At 42.9% G+C, this 17,945-nt stretch overlaps 1 protein-coding gene across 5 annotated transcripts in view; it reads right to left on the bottom strand.

The window, feature by feature from the left end:
- The window catches only part of LOC146810317 (ATP-binding cassette sub-family A member 10-like), a 1,555,322-nt gene that overhangs the window by 1,377,045 nt on the left and 160,332 nt on the right, over nucleotides 1–17,945 (bottom strand). For all 5 annotated transcript variants that reach the window (XM_085617313.1, XM_085617310.1, XM_085617311.1 and 2 more), the window contains exon 6: nucleotides 8,595–8,821. In XM_085617313.1, the coding sequence (XP_085473439.1) occupies nucleotides 8,595–8,821 (227 nt within the window). The remainder of the gene's footprint in view (nucleotides 1–8,594; nucleotides 8,822–17,945) is intronic.

The following is a 17,945-nucleotide window of genomic DNA, read 5'->3' on the forward strand; positions in this document are numbered from 1 at the left end:
TCAAGAGGTCTGGGTTAAATCCATAATTCTTTTGTTCACCATGCCACCCCAGTTTATACCTTGCCATATGCAAATCATTCTTGACCCTGTGCCTCATGGGAACAGTCCAGCCCGAACTGCCAAGCCAGGTCTTCCCTGGACCATAAACGAGCATCCTAGGACCGGTTTCGGGCTTTCACCCCTCATCAGCCAGGATAGCTAGAATCCAGTGGAACAGTGAGCCCGGGACCCACGTCTGGGCATACCCCGCATGCTTAGGTCGAGAAAGCAAAAGACACACAATTGATGGACGGAATGCAGACCAAATCAAAACATTCACCCCCAGTTACGAGATCTGGGTTACATCCATCATTCTTCTGTTCATCATGCCACCCCAGTTTAGACATGGCCATATGCAAATCAGTCTTGACCCTGTGCCTCATGGGAACAATCCTGCCCGAACTGCCAAGCCAGGTCCTCCCTGGACCGGAAACAAGCTGTCACAGCTCAAGCCTCTTGTACCATCAAATGGCCCCACTGTTAGTCAGGGGTAGCAATGCCTGCTCTGCAGAGATAGAGAACGTTTTGCGAGATTCCCTTGCCATGCTGAAGAAGGACAGGAATTTATACACGCTCCCTTTAGGGGCTGAAGAAGGACAGGAATTTCTACACGCTCCCTTAAGGGTATAAATGCAGGCCAGCAGATGGACCCAGTGCTTGGCTTCCGGAAACTTCACCCTTGAGACCACTCCCACTTCCTGTTCCTTCGTGGAGATCATCCTTGCTGTGGCTGAAACCTGTTTTTCTGTGGAGGTATTAAATCCTATTTCTTTTGGGCTGCTAATCCTTTTTGTTCCTTTTCTTTTGCCAGCTGGCACGCTACCGCTCCCTGATTCTTTTTGTGGATGGAGCGTTTACCTGTTATTGCGCAGTAGCGCTAAAGGCATTTAATGAGCAGCACCTATTTTTTTTATTTATTTGAGCAGTGTGTGACTCCGCGGCCGCGTTTGAAGGTAATTCGCGGCCGCATTCAGATTGCTTTCGTGGCCGCGTCCTTTTTCTTGCTGCAACCACGGTCGCGTCTATATCTAATGTGCGACCATGTTTATTACAGTGGCACCTCCCTGATTATTTTTTTGCTTAAGCGCCAATTCATGAACATTTCTGGCCCCAATATCAAGTGGCAACATTGGGCTGAATAAACGCCCCCGAAATAAAAGGCCTTTTGGGAAATTGAACCATACTCCAGCTTTTTTTATTTTGTGCCAAAGTCCCGATGGTTGGAATTCTCCATATGTTCTCAGTAATAGGCTGTGAATGCTCTTAAGAGGCCTACGAATTTGTAAAGTCAGACTTTTTGGGGAATTTACGCCTTTAAACATGTTTGGACATTGAAAGCAAACCTTTGTGGATTTATCTGCCTCTTCCTCTTCGGATCTTCTGCGGACTGTGAAGGAAATAACTGATGTGCCTGATTTACCTTGTTCTTCGAATCACTCACAAAGTTCATACGTTCCTTATCAAATCTGGCTGGTAAGTGGAACAACTGTCTCTACAGGACAGGCATAATATCCTTACAAAGTTTTTGAGATTTACATAAGGGGATAGAATTTCATTTGGGACATTTCTTGTTTTCTCTCCTAGGACACTCATTTGAATTCGCTTTCCTTGAACCTTTTGGGGATTCAGAAGAGGCTACCTGTGTTGGATATAATTCCCCGCATCTCCCTGGGCTAGCCTTCCTGTATGAGAGAATCTCTTTTCCATATCAGGGGGGCTGTCTTTGGCGAGTGTGGAGAGCTCTCTTCGTTCCCGTGGACTGGGCATCACTTCAGGTCAGTGGATTTGGCGACACGAGCATCCTAGGACCAGTTTCGGGCATTCACCCCTCAGCAGCCAGGATAGCTTGAATCTAGAGGCACAGTGTTCCAATTTAATTGGGCAGGTGGTTTGTCATTGAGTCATTTATACACTTAATTCAATGTTAACTGTTGGACTTAGCCTTTTTTGCAGGATCATCCCAGAACTTTTTGCCTTCCTCCTGGTATTTTTCTGACCTGATGTTAGTGGTTTCAGGACTCTGGGCACTTTAGCACTGCTGTCCAGTGTAAAGTGCTTATGCTCTCTATGGTAAAACATGGTAAGATTGGTCTACACCTGTTTGGCATATTTAATTTACCTATCAGTCCCTTGTAAAGTGGTATCTAAGATACCCAGGGCCAGTAAATTAAATGCTACTCGTGGGCTTGCAGGGCTGCTTGCGGCACCCACCAAAGTAGCCTTTCAAACCTGTCTCAGGCCTCTGTCATTGCAGGGCCTGCGCGCGCAGTTTACTGCCACTGTGACGTGGCACATAAAATGGTTGCCACGTCTGTGACTCCCCTTTTACTACATATCAGTCACCCCTAAGACAGGCCCTAGCTAGCCCTATGGACAGGGTGTACTGTAGGTAAAAGGTAGGACATGTGCCTTAACTGTGTGGCATGTCCTGGTAGTGACAAACAGCCATTTTGGTTTCTCACTACTCTGAGGCTGCTCTCTCATAGGATTGCATTGGGGATTCCCTGATACGTGTTTCAGTGGAAATCCCTGATCTGAGAGGAGTAGCCGGATCAATTTTGGTATGTTTGGAATAGTGGTAATACATGCTGTGTAAAGGTGTTTGCAGATTTATTGTCACTATTTTGGAAATGCCACTTTTAAAAGTGGCCATTTCTTTGTGCTATGTGTCTTTGTGGCTGCCTTATGTGTACTTCATGTCTGGCTCTGGAAAGGCAGGGGCTGGGGAGGTGCAGTGGCTCACGAGGGGCTGGGTGAGTCAGCGCTAGGCTGAATAGGCCCATCTGCATTTGGAGTAGTGGGAGGAGCAGCACCTAATCCTAGGACTGTGCCTGTCTTCCATAATGCTGTCTCTGCCCCCCCCTGTAGTGTGTTTGGGGCCAGAGCCTACACTTACAAAGGAGGTTTTGATGCACTGTAAATAAAATGTTAAGTGCCCCCCAGAACTGATTTAGACCGGGCACAGAGCCCGGGAAAGAACAAAGAACCTAGGGGTATAAGTATTGGGGCTGTGACCCCATGAAAAAGGGTGTTTTGTGCTTACTGAGACCTTTTGGCCAGCAGGTTGCCGGAATGCCAGGAGGAACCGCCGCTGGGGACTAACCTGCTGTCCTGCTTGGCAACTGAGGTGTCTGCTGTCTGTCTTGGAGCCCCAGTGTGCAGGCCTGCCTGTGCACTTCCTGGAGAGAAGTGCTGCCTGCTTCCGGCTGGTGTCTGGAATTAGGAGACAGGTGGAGCGCTGCATGTTGTACTCATTGCCCTGGACCTGGGCCTGAGGCGCTCACTGTGGGATAGTTAGGAGCACTTGTGAGTGCAGTCCCATTCCCCTGCAGTGGAGAAGAAGGGGAGTAGAGAGTGCCCGGGGGGTTTGGAGCCCCGACGGGGGCTCGTGGGGCATGATTTGTCTGGCAGGTATAGAATACAAAGTTGCGCCATTTCCCCAGAAGCCGACGGAGACCTCACTCCGAAAGTCATAGCAGCCGGAAGTCAAGCGAAGACTCAGCCTGGCTGTGGGCAGGACCTGTGCAGCCAAAGCAGACGCTGATGACAGGCGGCTTTGCCTGGTTGTGGGCGGGGGCCCGACAGCATGAGAAAGTCGAGCCTCGTGGGGTTGCATCTGCTTTGAGCCACCAGAGTACGACCACAAAAGAAAGTTGAGCCTCGTGGGCTCGCATCTGCTTTGAGCCACCAGAGTGAGGCAGCATGTGGAGCAATGACGGGAGCCATTGGAAGCTCCGGGCCTGCAGTGCCCCAACGTGATGCAGAGTCTGCGGTGGACTAGATCCTGCCAACCAAGAATACGGCTGGAAAGCGGGTAAGAGCCTGGAGAGACCAGGGCGCCTTCCGCCCCGGGCGGTGCTGCCGTGTTCTCGGCCCTGAAGGGCCCTTAGCAGACCTTTTGGGTACCGAAGAAGCACCAAGGATATTCCGGCATTTGTCCCCCCCCACGAAGTGCAGCTGCACTGCATGGTCCAGGGCAGTTGCACGCTTCTGAGATATCGGGGGCAATCTTGTGTTAAGGTGGCATTGCGGGGCGAGACCAATATAGGGCCCCCGCCGGGGAACAGTGACTTGGGAACAATTCCCTGGTGGCAGGTGCACTATAGGTCCCTGCTGCTGATGAGGTGTAGGCCTAAGCTGGGCCTGATGTACTGCACTCCTGTTGATTACGTTACGAATAATGTGCTATGCCAATACTGTTCTGATGTTCATGCCCCTGAGGTGATGTGTGAACCCTATAAATATTACTGTGGTGCACTGGTGATTTAGGATGTATGCCTAAGATGTTTATGCCTCATGTGTGGTGCTAAGAGCACTTTTACTAGTAGTTACTGGTTGATTTCTCTAACGGTACAATTGTGATTTGTGATGGTTCTGAGAGTGGCCCGATTGGCCCTGTCATGTATATAATACCCTGTAAAGTGATACCTAGTGCCAGGTGGCACAGTGTATATATGTGATTATGCTCTAATGTGTTTTATGAGTAATACAAAGGCTATTTTTGATATAACCTTGTGTGGAGTTTCTTTTGTGGTGTGCCTAATGTTTCACTGCTCTGTGACTGTGTTGCGCAAACGCTTTACACATTGCCTATGGGATAGACCTGACTGCTCGTGCCAAGCTACCAAGGGGGTAAGCAGGGGTTATCTTCAGTGTGTAACTCCTTTGCCCTCACTAGAGTGGTGGTTTCTGCCTGGCTTAGGCGCATGCACTAGCCAACCAGAAATCCCATTTCTAACAGTAACTAAATGCCACAGGTGTGCCCTAATGAGTATAGCAAAAGGGGTCTGTAAAGGACTGCTCATAACTACCTTTTGTGGTCATAATATGGACAACAAATGATCTAATTGAACATAGCTATAATTACTGCTTAAAGTCATTCATAGTCTGAAAAAAATAATACATATCTTTTTTATGTGATCATTTAATGTATACTAAAGACACCTAATGTCTGAGCTGTTTTGTAGATTTATTTCATTAATGCCTAAGTTGGATGTATTTGTGCTGCACAGACCTGTATGTCTAAAGTATGAGTGGAAACATTCAAACCAAATCAGCAAAATCCAGAAGATAGTTCTATTTAAGTTCCAGAATGCTTCAATATGCAGCACGTTTTGTATTGAACCCTCCCATACTTGAATCTCTTTCTATGATCCTCTACCTACCGTACGTTTTCTCCCTCTACAATTCTGCTTATATTTCTCCTGATATTGCACTTGTCTTACACCCCATTACAAGCGCAAACCCTCTGCATACACATTAAGGGTGTACCATTCAGTCCATTGTGCTGATGATTTGCTTTTGAGCATATACTCTAGAATGTGTCTGTGTTTAATTTACAATACAAAAATGTTATTTATTTCAGTTACAAAAAATCCATAAAACAAAGCAAAGTAAAAAAAATACAGTCTCAATGGTACATAAAGTCAAGAATCATAGTTCTTCAACAATTCACGGAAGGTTATAAAACCTGGTCTAAAACATTGCTATATCAGAAATTTATTATTTAAAATCAAATTAATTGTCAACACCTACACTTTTGCAATCTTCAGTACAGTGCTTTCTTCTCAGTAGCCGCATAATTGATAAATATTTTGCCACACTGTAGACAATTATCTCTTTCGTGTCCGATCTCAGGATCCTCAAGAGCTTTGTACCCAGCATGCAGAGAATGGGCAAAATACATGTCCTGCAGGTGGGGGGTAGGGAGGAGGGTGTTTATAAGTCTTGTAAAAAAAAAAAAACTAACGTGGAACTGTTTCTGTCTGTTTTGCATACAGGACATGTACCTTTATCAGAAGGTTTCTTAGTGCGCTACAGTTGCTGTATATAAGATTAATTTCATATCTGAATTTGACATACAATTGCTTAGAGACTGGACGAACAATGGTATGCTTTTATGATCCAAAAAGCTATCTGAAATACTTCCATACTTGCACTTATAATGATTTCCCTCCCATGCAAAGGAATACAGTTTTTCTTTTAGGACTGCCAGAGTCACCGAATGGGCCTCAGTGGTCGACAGTAATACAACCTCTAGGTACTACTTTGTACAGCGTGGATTTGACGTATGCAAGCCATGGGATGTTTAAGTGATTTTTCAATTTCAGAATTTCTTGAAGAGCTGTCCTGTAAATGGAATGCTTTTCAGTATGCCACAGTCTACTCCAATACAGCAAATGACTCAACTTCATGACATGGGCAACGGGTTTCTGTCCAAAATCACTGAATAGTGGAAAGAATGGGGTGCTCTATGTTAAATTGATTACATATTTTTAATATGTCTTTTCTGCACTCAGTATTTTGGAAGCTTAACCTGACCCCACAGCTCTGCCCCATATAGCGATGTACACAGAGCCTTAATGTTTTGTATTTCTAGGGCTGAAGAGATAGTTCTTAATGTTGTATTCTTATAGATACTTGTTATTGCCATAGAATAATGTTGTCTTCAAAATGTGTAACATGCTCAAAATTAACCCCTACATCTTTTAGGGAATCCTTGTGTGATGTATAAGAGTTAAATGTCATGTATTTTGTTTTTTCTGAATTAAACTCCAACCCCCGATAAGTAAAATAATGTCATAAACTGGTCAATTTGGACATGTAGGCCGGAAGGAGTTTTTGAAATTAATAGCAGTGCTGGCACCCTTAAAGAGACTACGTTTGGTGTGTCATTGCAGGAAATGTCTAAATGCCTCACCACTTCATTTATATATAGGGTGAAGAGGGTCAGGCCAATAGGCATCCCTGCCGGACCCCTTTCACTACTGCAATGCGACAGGTCATTTCACCAACCTTCCCCATCTCGCATGTGCATAGCTATTTTTATGTGGCTTTATTAGTATCGATAGTATAGTGTCTGGAACACCGGCCACTCACAGGTCTATAAATCCGACATATAGATGGCTCTTTATATTATAATTATTAAAAGTCACTTTTCTACACCTCATGTACAATATGGCAACTGGGGAGCTCCTAGTCAGTGCTCTGACATTATTGAAATGCACTACCCAACACTGTAAAAACAACTACATAAAAATAAGCAAAGACACAATTTGTGGTTATTACTACGCATTGTAGAGGGAATCCAAAATACGCATTTATTAACTGCTAATAAAGCAGATATTTTCTGAACTTACCTATTCCAAGCAATATCAAGTGATTCATATTAAATTCCTTCAGATCTAACAGTGACATGGGCTAAGGGTCCCATGCATAATTATTTTTTCTTAAAATGGTATTTGGACCACTGGCAACGGCAACATGAGCCAACAAGATTATCAAAGGGGTGGCCGTGAGAACAGAGAAAATAAAAGCATTGTTGGGAGTGGTTCATGTAATCGAGGTCCTACAAGGTTCTGAGAAGTTTATGAATGAGCTGAAAGCCACAAATCATGAATGTCCTTTTTTTAGTATACGGAATGGATTAGAAATTGCAGAGTTTCTCATGATCAAATGTACACAGACAACCAACCCTGAAAGCACAAACTTCAGAAAAGTCCAAAAAATCTAAATTATCCAGAGAATAAAGGGCCAGATGTACGACCAGTTTTTGCATTCGCAAACGGATTTGCGACCCGTTTGCGCACGCAAAAACCTACATGGCCATGTACAAACACTATTTTGCGACTCGCTATTAGGAAGGGTAGTTCGCTTCCTAAAAGCGACTCTCTAGCCAATGCGATCGCAAAACACTCACTCAGGGTGGTAATGGAGTCGCAAATGGGAAGGAGTCCCCAGGGGACCCCTTCCCCTTTGTGACTGGCTCTAAAAATATTTTTTAAGGGCAGGCAGTGGTCCCAGGGACCACTGCCGGCCCTGAAAAAATGGAACACAAAACGATTAATTTTTTTTTTTTTTTTTTAAAAGCATCTCATTTTCCTTTAAGGAAAAGGTCTGCTTTTTAAAAAAAACTGCTTTATTGACAAGCAGTCCCAGATATGGAGGTCTGCTGAGACCAGCAGGCCACCATCCCTGGGAGGGCCAGCCATTCCCAATGGGGTCGCAAATTGCGAGTGGCTCATTAATATTCATGAGCCTCGCATTTTGCGACCCCATTAGGAATCGTAATCAGTGTCTCTGACACTGTTGTACATTCCAAATTGTGAATCGCAATTGACCGCAAATTGCGAGTCGCAATTTGGAATGGTCGTACATCTGGCCCAAAATAACTAGAAGTATTACTCGAGATATAACGTAGACAAGATACTCAGAAAACTACACAGTAAATTAACGTAGTCGGAGAAACTATAACTTTACTTATGGAAAGAGTGCAGAATCCATTTGTATGTAATGGTAAAACTGAGTAGTATACTATGCAGCAACAAAGTAGGAACATTGAAAATTGACCTTTAAACCATTCTGTACAGATGTCAAAATGAGTGTTTGTAACCATAGAACAATAACTCACCCTGGGAGGTAACATTAGAAGGGAATATCCAGTGAACTAGAAACAGACTAGCAGTTATGTTTTGGAGTGATAAAAGATAAGATGACAATGGTAAAAGATAAGATGACCATCCAATTTAAGCATATTTAAAACTTTCATTACTCACCAGAAAGACATGTCACGCAAGCCCATCATCCGTAGTAATTCCTTGTGTTTCTCCCTCTCTCGTGCCACATTGAGTGTCATGAAGTATAGCAGAGGGAAGAACACCATGCTCAGGAGAATGGTGAACACCCCATGTGTGAGCGGATCAATTAGGAAGGTGCCATGGAACTTCATTACTATGCCAACCGCTGACTTAAGTTCATTCCAAACTGAATGATTGGTTTTGACCTAAAAAACAAACATTTTGCTAGCAATGTTTGCCATTCATTTAGTTTCAAGACGACAATATAAACCAATGTATATGTTTTCATTAATTGATTAGTCATTGCTTTAAGTGTGCAACACCTTGAGAAAACTTTACAGAATCGTGGTAAACGTACTGTATTAGTATTTCATCAGCAGAACAGGAACTGTGTTTAATATACACTCCAACAGAAGCCCATAAAAGTTACCCAATGAAAAACAGATAAACATTCTTGCATGTGTGACACCTTAGCAATACACAACCACTGTAGGAATTGACATATTTATTTGATTAATGGAAGTGACAGAATGCCATGCAGGTCCCGGGTCAGAAAAAGTGAAACCATGTGTTCCCAGTTGCCAAGTACATGAGTGGGACACTGAGTGTCCCCATAGAAATGAGGAGCTTCTGGCGAAATCAGTAAGTCCTCACCTACTTACTCTCAGTGCCTTAATTTCACCCAGGAAAGGTGAAGTCTCTGAATGTAAAATGCCAGATTAGTGATGTTCCAATTAATCTCATTAAATGGCGGTGGTAAAAATGATTGATGATGAATGGAGCATTGCATTGTTTGTAGAGAGAACACATTTACACATTTACATGGCACATATTTACAATTTAAGGCACATGAAATCAAATAAATGATTTTTCATTAATTGCTGAAGCTAGAAATAGAACCCAGGTCTCTGAGTGCCAAGGACAGCTTAGACACATTAATCCAAATTAGCTACAAGGATAGAACACTGAATTCGAACCAGTACCTTAAAACTTTCTGAACATGCATAAATACTCAGAACCTGCAGCCATCTTCCTTATTTGTTGCTGCTCATGTACAGATAAGTCATTTGCCTTAGTCTGGATATTTATGGCGGTTTGTAGTTAGTTATGTGAGGTTTTTATTATGTTTGTGATATTTAAGGAGCTGTTTGTTTGGTAGAAAGTAGAATACATTTTAAGTGAGGGGTTTAGAATGTTTTGTTTTTTTTGGATAATTTCATTGTAATTTATGGGCTTTTTATGGAAGGAATATGCTGGGCACACTGAAAACAGCTTTATTTCGATGGGACTTATGGTTGGCGGCGCATGTGCTTTTGTTAAAAAGAAGCACTAGGCTGACAGGTTCTACCTGCTGGGAGTGAGTGAGCTGTTCATAATTGAAGTTCAAGTGATTGACAGCTGTTCAGCCGCTTTTGTGTGAGTGCTGTTAGTCACTCCCGGCTATGTGCATATGCATGACAAGCAGTTCTTTGACTAATTCAGGCTACCGTATGAGAGCACATCAGGCGTGTGAGCGGGGGCCATTTTGTTTTGAGAAACTGTAGCTTTGCGAGTGGGGAGTGGCAGCAGCCATGTTTTGGTAATGGGAAATTATCGTTACTAGTAACACTGAGTAGACGCTTCGTCAGCAAGTTTAGAGGGGTTTAGATATTTTGATATCTTTTGATGGAAGTCAGGCTTTTTTGGAGTTAACTGGAAGTAATCTTTATTTTGCCATTATGGTATTCTCAGTTGAGGATCAGAGTCTTGGTGAGATAGGATGGTTCAGGCCTCTGTGAATAAGGCTTACTTGAATTTGGCATCTCAACTAGGAAAAAGATTGGGTGATTGTGTGGAGAGGTTACTACTTGCCATTAGTAAATCAGCTGACAAGGTGGAGGAAGAGCATTTGTGGTCAGTTGAGGAGTCAATGGTAAATACAGGTGTGTCTACTGAGGAGCAAACACAATACAGAAAAAGAAGCATCTGATTTGGATAAATCCCATATTGTAAGGCAACATGATGTTCCTGGTAATAAAAGGAAAAGGGCAACTCGTTTGGAGTTGGAGGATATGGCTATAAAGGCAACAAAAAGGGGTCACAAAGTGGTTGCTTGTGATGAATCATCAAGTAGTGGTGATTCTGAGATAAGTTGTACTTCTGATTTTGAGGATTCAGATCCGGAGGAAACTAGGATGAAGAGACAAAAGCGGGAGCTCAAGAAAGTGTGGTTAAAGGATTATTTGATACTTTTGGAGAGGACATGTTTGATCTTATTCTTGGTAAGCATACGTTATCACCTCGGTGGACCCCAGCAAATAACGTCATTCAATATGTGGAGTATTGGATCAGATGTGAATGCCAAAGGAAGTGAAAACTCGATTAAGGTCAGAGTGTCCAAGATCAATGTTGAGTGATAAGGTGGCATATACCACCAAGCTGGATCCTAAGATGGTGGTGTTTCTAAATAATCTGGAGGGGATCCTATGAAGGGTCTGAATAAAGGCCTAACTGGTTATCAGGATAGATTGATGGATGTGCTGGGTCCTTTGAAAAAGATTTTCGATATGTGTTAGGAGGCATATATGAATAATGCACGCATTAATGTAGAAAAGATGCATGAGTGGGTGCAAAGGGCAATTTGCTTGTTGGGTAACTCTAATGAAGCCTTATGTTTTGAGAGGAGGAAAAGAAACCTTACGAAAATAGACTCTAAATTGGCTAAGATTGCCAATAAGGAGTCGGGGTCAGAAGCCAATGATTTGCTGTTTGGTGAAGAGTTTGTTAAGGATATGTTGAGATATGTGGGAACATTCAATTAAATCCAGAAGGTTTAGAAGGATATAAGAAATGTTTTGGTGGAGCTGGAAAAATGCGGGGTCGATTTCCCGTCTGAGGATATGGAATTACTCGGGCATTGTGTTCTCGAGGATTTATATCCCTTCGTTGATACCAAGCTTCTTCCCTCAGCATCAAAGGGGACGAGCTAGAAGTTCAAAAGGCAAGAGATTGGCTCGGGAGAGTCAGGAATATTTTGCAGGAGGCCCTATATATATGTAATATAAATGTAAAACTGGGTGGCAGACTTGCCTGCTTTTTGACACATTGGAAAGAGATCATGAGGGACCCAGGGGATTTGAAGACAGAACAGGGTCATGGTAGAGCATTTGTAGGATTTCCAGTGTAAAAAAAAAAGACCAAGAGTTCTGATATTTTCAAAGGAGCAAGAGGTTTTGGTTACTCAAGAGTAGAAAGCTCTCCTGGAGAAGGGTGCAATTGACTTAAGGAAGAGATAAAAGACCAAGATTTAAGTCTGGTAATTGATGTAGCGTCCTCCACAGTCCGGTAGCACACAAGTGAATACGCCACACATGGAGCTGTGTAACAGACATCTTTACTCCTCAGCGTACAATCACACACTGCTCTCTGATTACATCATGACCGTTAATAACCACATCTTAACACCTCACAGCAAGTTACATATTTCCTCTGTTGAGTCCGCCCAGAACCGAAAGAGTCCTAGCGTACATAATTTCACAACACTCCACCCCCCCTTGTTAAATAAAAAGTACAAACAACAGTTGCATTGTATTTCTTCAATAAGGAATTGAGGCGCTCGCACTAGTCAACCAGATCGAGTGGTATGAGTTGATTCAGAGGCACTCTAATCGTGCACTGATGGCACCAGGTCTGATGCTTGATCTGGACTGTTAGGCGGAATCACCTCATTCATAACTGCAGGAGCCTAACAATAGTCAAGGTATATGCTTAAAGTGTGAAGTGTACCATGTGATGGATTTTCCAGGACGATGCGCTATCACCATGTGTCATTTGCATATCGCAACTTTCAGTGAATCAACAGCAAATGCAGTGTCGGTTTTCCACTTTCATTCGGTCTTGACCAAGACCTAGACACCTTCATCATGTTTTCAATTTGCACTTTTGAGAAGTGTCTGTGACATGAACCTTGTCAGCATTCAAGGTTTTGTCTACTGTCCACTGTGGTAGTTTGGTCCCGATGGCTTTCTCAGATAGCAAGGTGGCAGGGCTCTCACCAGTTGTGGAATGAGGAGTTAAACAATAAGCACAGAGGGCTTGACACAGAGCTTGGTTTAACTCGATTTCCTCCATGGATACCCATTGATGCCTTATATTTAGTCTGACTAGAAAGTCCTTGAATTCTTTGCTACTGAAAAGGCAAACATTGAGAATGACGGGAATACCACACGTTGCAAAGATGTCATCCAGGCGCTCAATGACCTTGTTATGTGTTGTTAATGATAATTCCTCCACTAAAGGATAGCGTGAATACTCATCAATGACTACCATGTGGTAGGGGTGCAAATAAATTGACTGCAGTTCTTTCCCAAGCCTGTCCAGGAAGGTCAGATATTGCCAATGTATGCTGCGTCACTTTTATAGTAAGGCAGTGGCAAAGGTGATAGTCTTTTAGTTTCCTTTCAACTCGCTCGTCTTGGCATGGTAAACATACGCGGTCTCTTAGGGCTCTTCTAGTAGCTACAATGCCCTTCATGAGCTAGTTCAATGACCTGCTGTCTTAGGCGTTCACGTATGACGATTCTCGAGTCTCTCAATACAACACCTTCCCTGGTCACAGAGAGTTCATTCTGTAAATTTGTGAATTTTTGAAATGCAACATCGTCATCTAAAGGTTGAACACTTGCACAATTTGGTTAAAATTATGTCTTTGAGGATAAGCATGCTCTTATCGGCATTAGTAGCAGCAATAATCTGGTCAATTGATAGGTGCTACTGGTGTGCTGGACCTCACAATGAAGTTAATGGACTCCTCAGCTGTTCTGGTAGTCATCAAAAAGCAATCAGCAGGGTTCTGGTCTTTTGGCTGGCTTGTGTATAATTGCATAGTCATATTCTTGCAGTCGCAGCCCCCACCTCTCAGTGTGAGGGGGCATCTTGGCTTTTGGATTTCCCAAAATGGTGAGCAGCACTTTGTGAACTGTAATGATAGTGACATTTTTTCCATATAGAAACACATGAAAATGTTTGCAGGCCCACACTACACTACTTCTCCGGCTGAGAATAGACACATTCTGTGTCAGACAGGCTTCGACTGGCATTGGCCACAATGTGTTTTCTGAGCATTCGAATGACCATTATGTTGACTAAGAATTGCCCCCAGCCTCTACTTTGATCTGAGTCTGTAACTTGGGGTAAAATTAAGCCATCTCAGTTGCATTCTCAATTACATATTTTATTTTTTTGAAGCACATTCAGAAGACCATTGGAATGGGACATTTTGTTTTCTTAAGTCTCTAAATGGGGCACACACAGTAGCACATTCACAAATGTACCTTGAGCAATCACTTGCAATGCCTAAGAAGGATCCCAGAATGATGACATCTTGTGGGGGGCAAGTAGCTGATCATGTTTGCACTTTATCGAGGTCAGGAGTTATTCCCGCATCAGAGAATATGTGCCCAAAGAATTTGAGTTTGGTCTTGTGAAACTCACACTTTGCTGCGCTCTGAGTGAGACCTGAATCAGCAAGGAACTGGCCCACTTTTGTAAGAGCTTTGTCGTGCTCCTTTTGAACTGCTCCAAATACCAGTATGTCATCACTGTAATTAAAAGCATGCATGACAGGTTGAATTATTTGGCAAATAACATCCTGAAATATTTCTGCAGCTGTAGACTCCAAAACTTGACTATTTGTATCTGAACAAATCAATATGAGTCGAAAAAGTAGTGATGTATCTACAATTCTATTCCAACTCGAGTTGATGGTATCCCTTGTTCAGGTCAAAACGGAAGAAGACTTTGGCAATATTCAGTTGCATGATCATGTCTGCTATGTGTGGACCAGGATGTCTTTCTTTCTTGATTGCTTTGTTTGCCTGGTGCATATCAACACAGATGCGCACTGCACCTTCACTGTCCTTTTATGGCACCACCACTATGGGAGAATCCCATGGTGTAGGACCAGTGGAGCACTCAAAGATGTCATGCTTCAACAGCATTTCTAGTTCTTTCTCAAGAGCTTCTTGTAAGTGAAAAAGCAACTTTGCAGTGCCTCTTTGCGACAGAGCTAAGGTCCTCATTAATGTGAAGTTGCACTTTCATTGTCTTAAGCCTGCCAAGGCCATGAAACAACGGAAATGGACTCACAACTTCGGATCAAGTGTGGAGGTTGTCATTGAGAGATATTAGTCCCATGTCAGCCTTAGTAGCAAAATTGGGTAGGCATGCACTGGACGAAGTTCCTTGAAGAACATGATTTGGAACTTGCACTGATACTGCTTTATGTTGCATTGTCACTGTGAATGACCCTTGACTCTGCAATTGTTTGGAATCAGCCCATGTGTATACCTTTATTTTTTTTTGTCAAAACTCTTTTTATTGAAAATTGAGCACATTGAATAAAAGCAATATATCATACTATCGTTCCCCACAGTTCCATCGTAATCTAATGAAGACACAGATTCTCCATGTGTGGGTGCCTCCAACTTGAACAGTTTGTCAATTCTAAACCCTCTCTTCCGAGTGGATGTTTAGTTCGTTTTAATTTTTATAACCCTTCCCAACTAATCCCCCCTCTCCCCCCAACCTCTGTGGTGGTAAAGCAGTTGCATCCACTCTAGCCTAGGGTGTAGTGTATAGCTCGGGAAGTAAATACCTTCATGTTCGACAGGTTGAGGCATTGCATAGGAGACAGGCTGTTGAACTAGCATGATGTTAATCGACTCAACACTGTCTATGTTAAAGGTTATGAGGCAAACGTTGACCTTTATTGTAATCTTGGGGCAATGTCCAAATGAATTCTGTTATTTCATTTGGTGGTCCGCCTTTATCTTTTGTTACTCCTTACAAACAGTTAAACCGATGTGTGCCTGTTGTTTCTTGGTCGATACTTTCATCACACATCCATCTTCTTCATTGGCACTTGATAATGACGTTGATGTTGACGTGCCTTTGTAACATGAACTTGATGATGATCGACTTCATCTGATTTCTACTTGTCATAATTGATGTCGTCTTTATGCCTTTTGGGCTTGGTAATAATGCTTCTGGAACCTTCTGGTGTCCATTTTCTCTGCTCACTGAGACATATTTGGTTTCTCTTTTGCTTTGCAACCCGTTATAAAGTGGTTGCCTTTCCCGCAACCTTAGTATGTCTATCCTATGGCTGGACATTTTCCTTCATGGGATAATGAAGACCCACATCGGAAACACAACCTTGCGTGCATCTACCTTGTGCTTCCTTTTCATGACCAACGCTCATTTATTGTTCGCTGTTCCAGCTTCTATATCAGCAGCTTTTCAATCTGCTCTGTCATTGGCTCTTGCAGCAATTTGACATTTCACTAAGCTGAGCGTCTCTCTCAACATGCATTATCTGAAAGAGTCTGACAGGCAGCCATCCATGCCTCTGAGGCCTATGGCTTCTTCATCATTAAATTCACTTAACTTACAGTGTTTGATAAGCACATCAAGTCTTTCAACAAACTCATCCATCATTTCACCAGTTTTCTGTTTTGCTTGATTGAAATTGTGTCTTTCATAGTCGACATTTTGATCTAATGGTACAATATTGTATCAGTCTGCAAAATTTCCTTCAGCTCTTCTTTTACTCCATCACCGGCAAGTTCTTTAAATATTTTATGATTTTCTTGTCATTTGCTTCTTCTAGGACATCTATAAAGCCATTAAATGTCTCGATTCATGCAGTGCACCTGACACCAATAGTCTACTTTTTGGCTGTGTCAAATGGCAATGGTTTTTTCAGAAACACAGCTGCATCGTACTTTGCGTTTTTTTTCTACTACTGTTGGGAGCGTATGCTGTTCAGACAATGGCTGCTGGTTTGCACCTGTAATTTCTTCAACACCAGCCATGCCCTTGCCCTTGGGCCATCACATCCGATCCAAGGTCGTAGATCCCCATCTTCCTTCTTGCTGGTGAGTAACAACCCTGTTTCTTGCACTTGGTCATTATTGCATTTAGCTTTTTGCATCGTACATGGTTGTCACTGCCTTTAGCAGTTTGCTTTGTATCACTGACGGCTGTGTTATCACGTGGCACAGTATCAGTAGACGCCTCAAGACATGGCTGACCAGTAGCTGCCTTCCCTCCCTCCCCCCACCCTTAGCACCTTGAGACCCTCACGGGTGAGTAGCGCGCTCTACAAATGTCTTGATTGATTGATTGAGTATCTCTTCTTTTGGCTTTACCAGTGGGTTTCTGGTGGGCTTTTTGACTGTGCTCCTCCATCGGGCCTTCAACTTCTTCAAGGGCCGTATTTAGCCTGAAGCGAGACTTCCACACACACCAACTTCAAACTGCTTTTCATCTCTTTGGGCGCATGTAGAATGCAGGAGCAGTTTGCTTTAGCATTGCAAATGCTCGGGGAGAGCAGTCTTGTTTCTTTATGGCACAGATCCCCATAATCGTCGCCAGTTGTAGCATCCTCCACAGCCCAGGAGCATGCAAATGAATATGACACACACAGAGCTCTGTAACAGATGTCCTTATTGCTCAGCACACAATCACATACTGCTCTCTGATTACATCAAAAACGTTTATAATCACACCTTAACACCTCCTAAAAATTACACAAATCATCTGTTGAGTCCACCTCAAACCGCTAAGGTCCTAGCACACATATTCTCTTTACACTATATCCGCTTTATGGGATCTGAATTGATTGGGTGCAGTACAATAATTTCAATATGGAAGGTATCTATTTATTGAGTGGTCTTCTGATGAGAGCAGATTAGTCAGCACATCTGGATTTGAAAGATGCATATTTCACCATTCCAATCTATTTGGAAAACAGTCATTATCTGAGGTTTCAGTGGCAGGGGAAAATGTGGCGGTTCAGGTGTCTTATATTTGGTGTAAAGTCGGCTCCATTAGGTGTCCGAATAATATTTTATTTGGACGACACTCTGATCATGGCAAAATCGAGCTAGTTGGTGAAGGAGCAAACATAGGTAGCAGTTTGCTTTATGGAGGATCGGGGTTTTTTTGGTGAACAGAGTGAAGTTGTGTTTGGTTCCCAGTCAGGAAATTATATTTTTAGGTTTTCAGATTCAGAGATTTGATTGCATGTTGAGGTTACTAATGGAGAAGGTGAGGAAGATCCACAGGTAGTTACAGAGGGTGAAGACTTCCGATTGGTTTTCATTACGTCAGATGAATAGGTTGTTGGGCTTATTATCAGCTTTGGTTCAGGAAGTCTTCCTAGCTCCACTGTATTACAGAGCTTTGCAGAGGCTGAAAGCTTATCTACATTTGGGGATGAGGTATTCACAGAAAGTGATATTGGATCTGGAAGCAAGAAAGAAATTGTATTTGGTGGATGGCCAATTT

This window comes from Triturus cristatus, chromosome 7 (genome assembly GCF_964204655.1).
Source record: "Triturus cristatus chromosome 7, aTriCri1.1, whole genome shotgun sequence".
NCBI classification, from domain to species: Eukaryota; Metazoa; Chordata; class Amphibia; order Caudata; family Salamandridae; genus Triturus; species Triturus cristatus.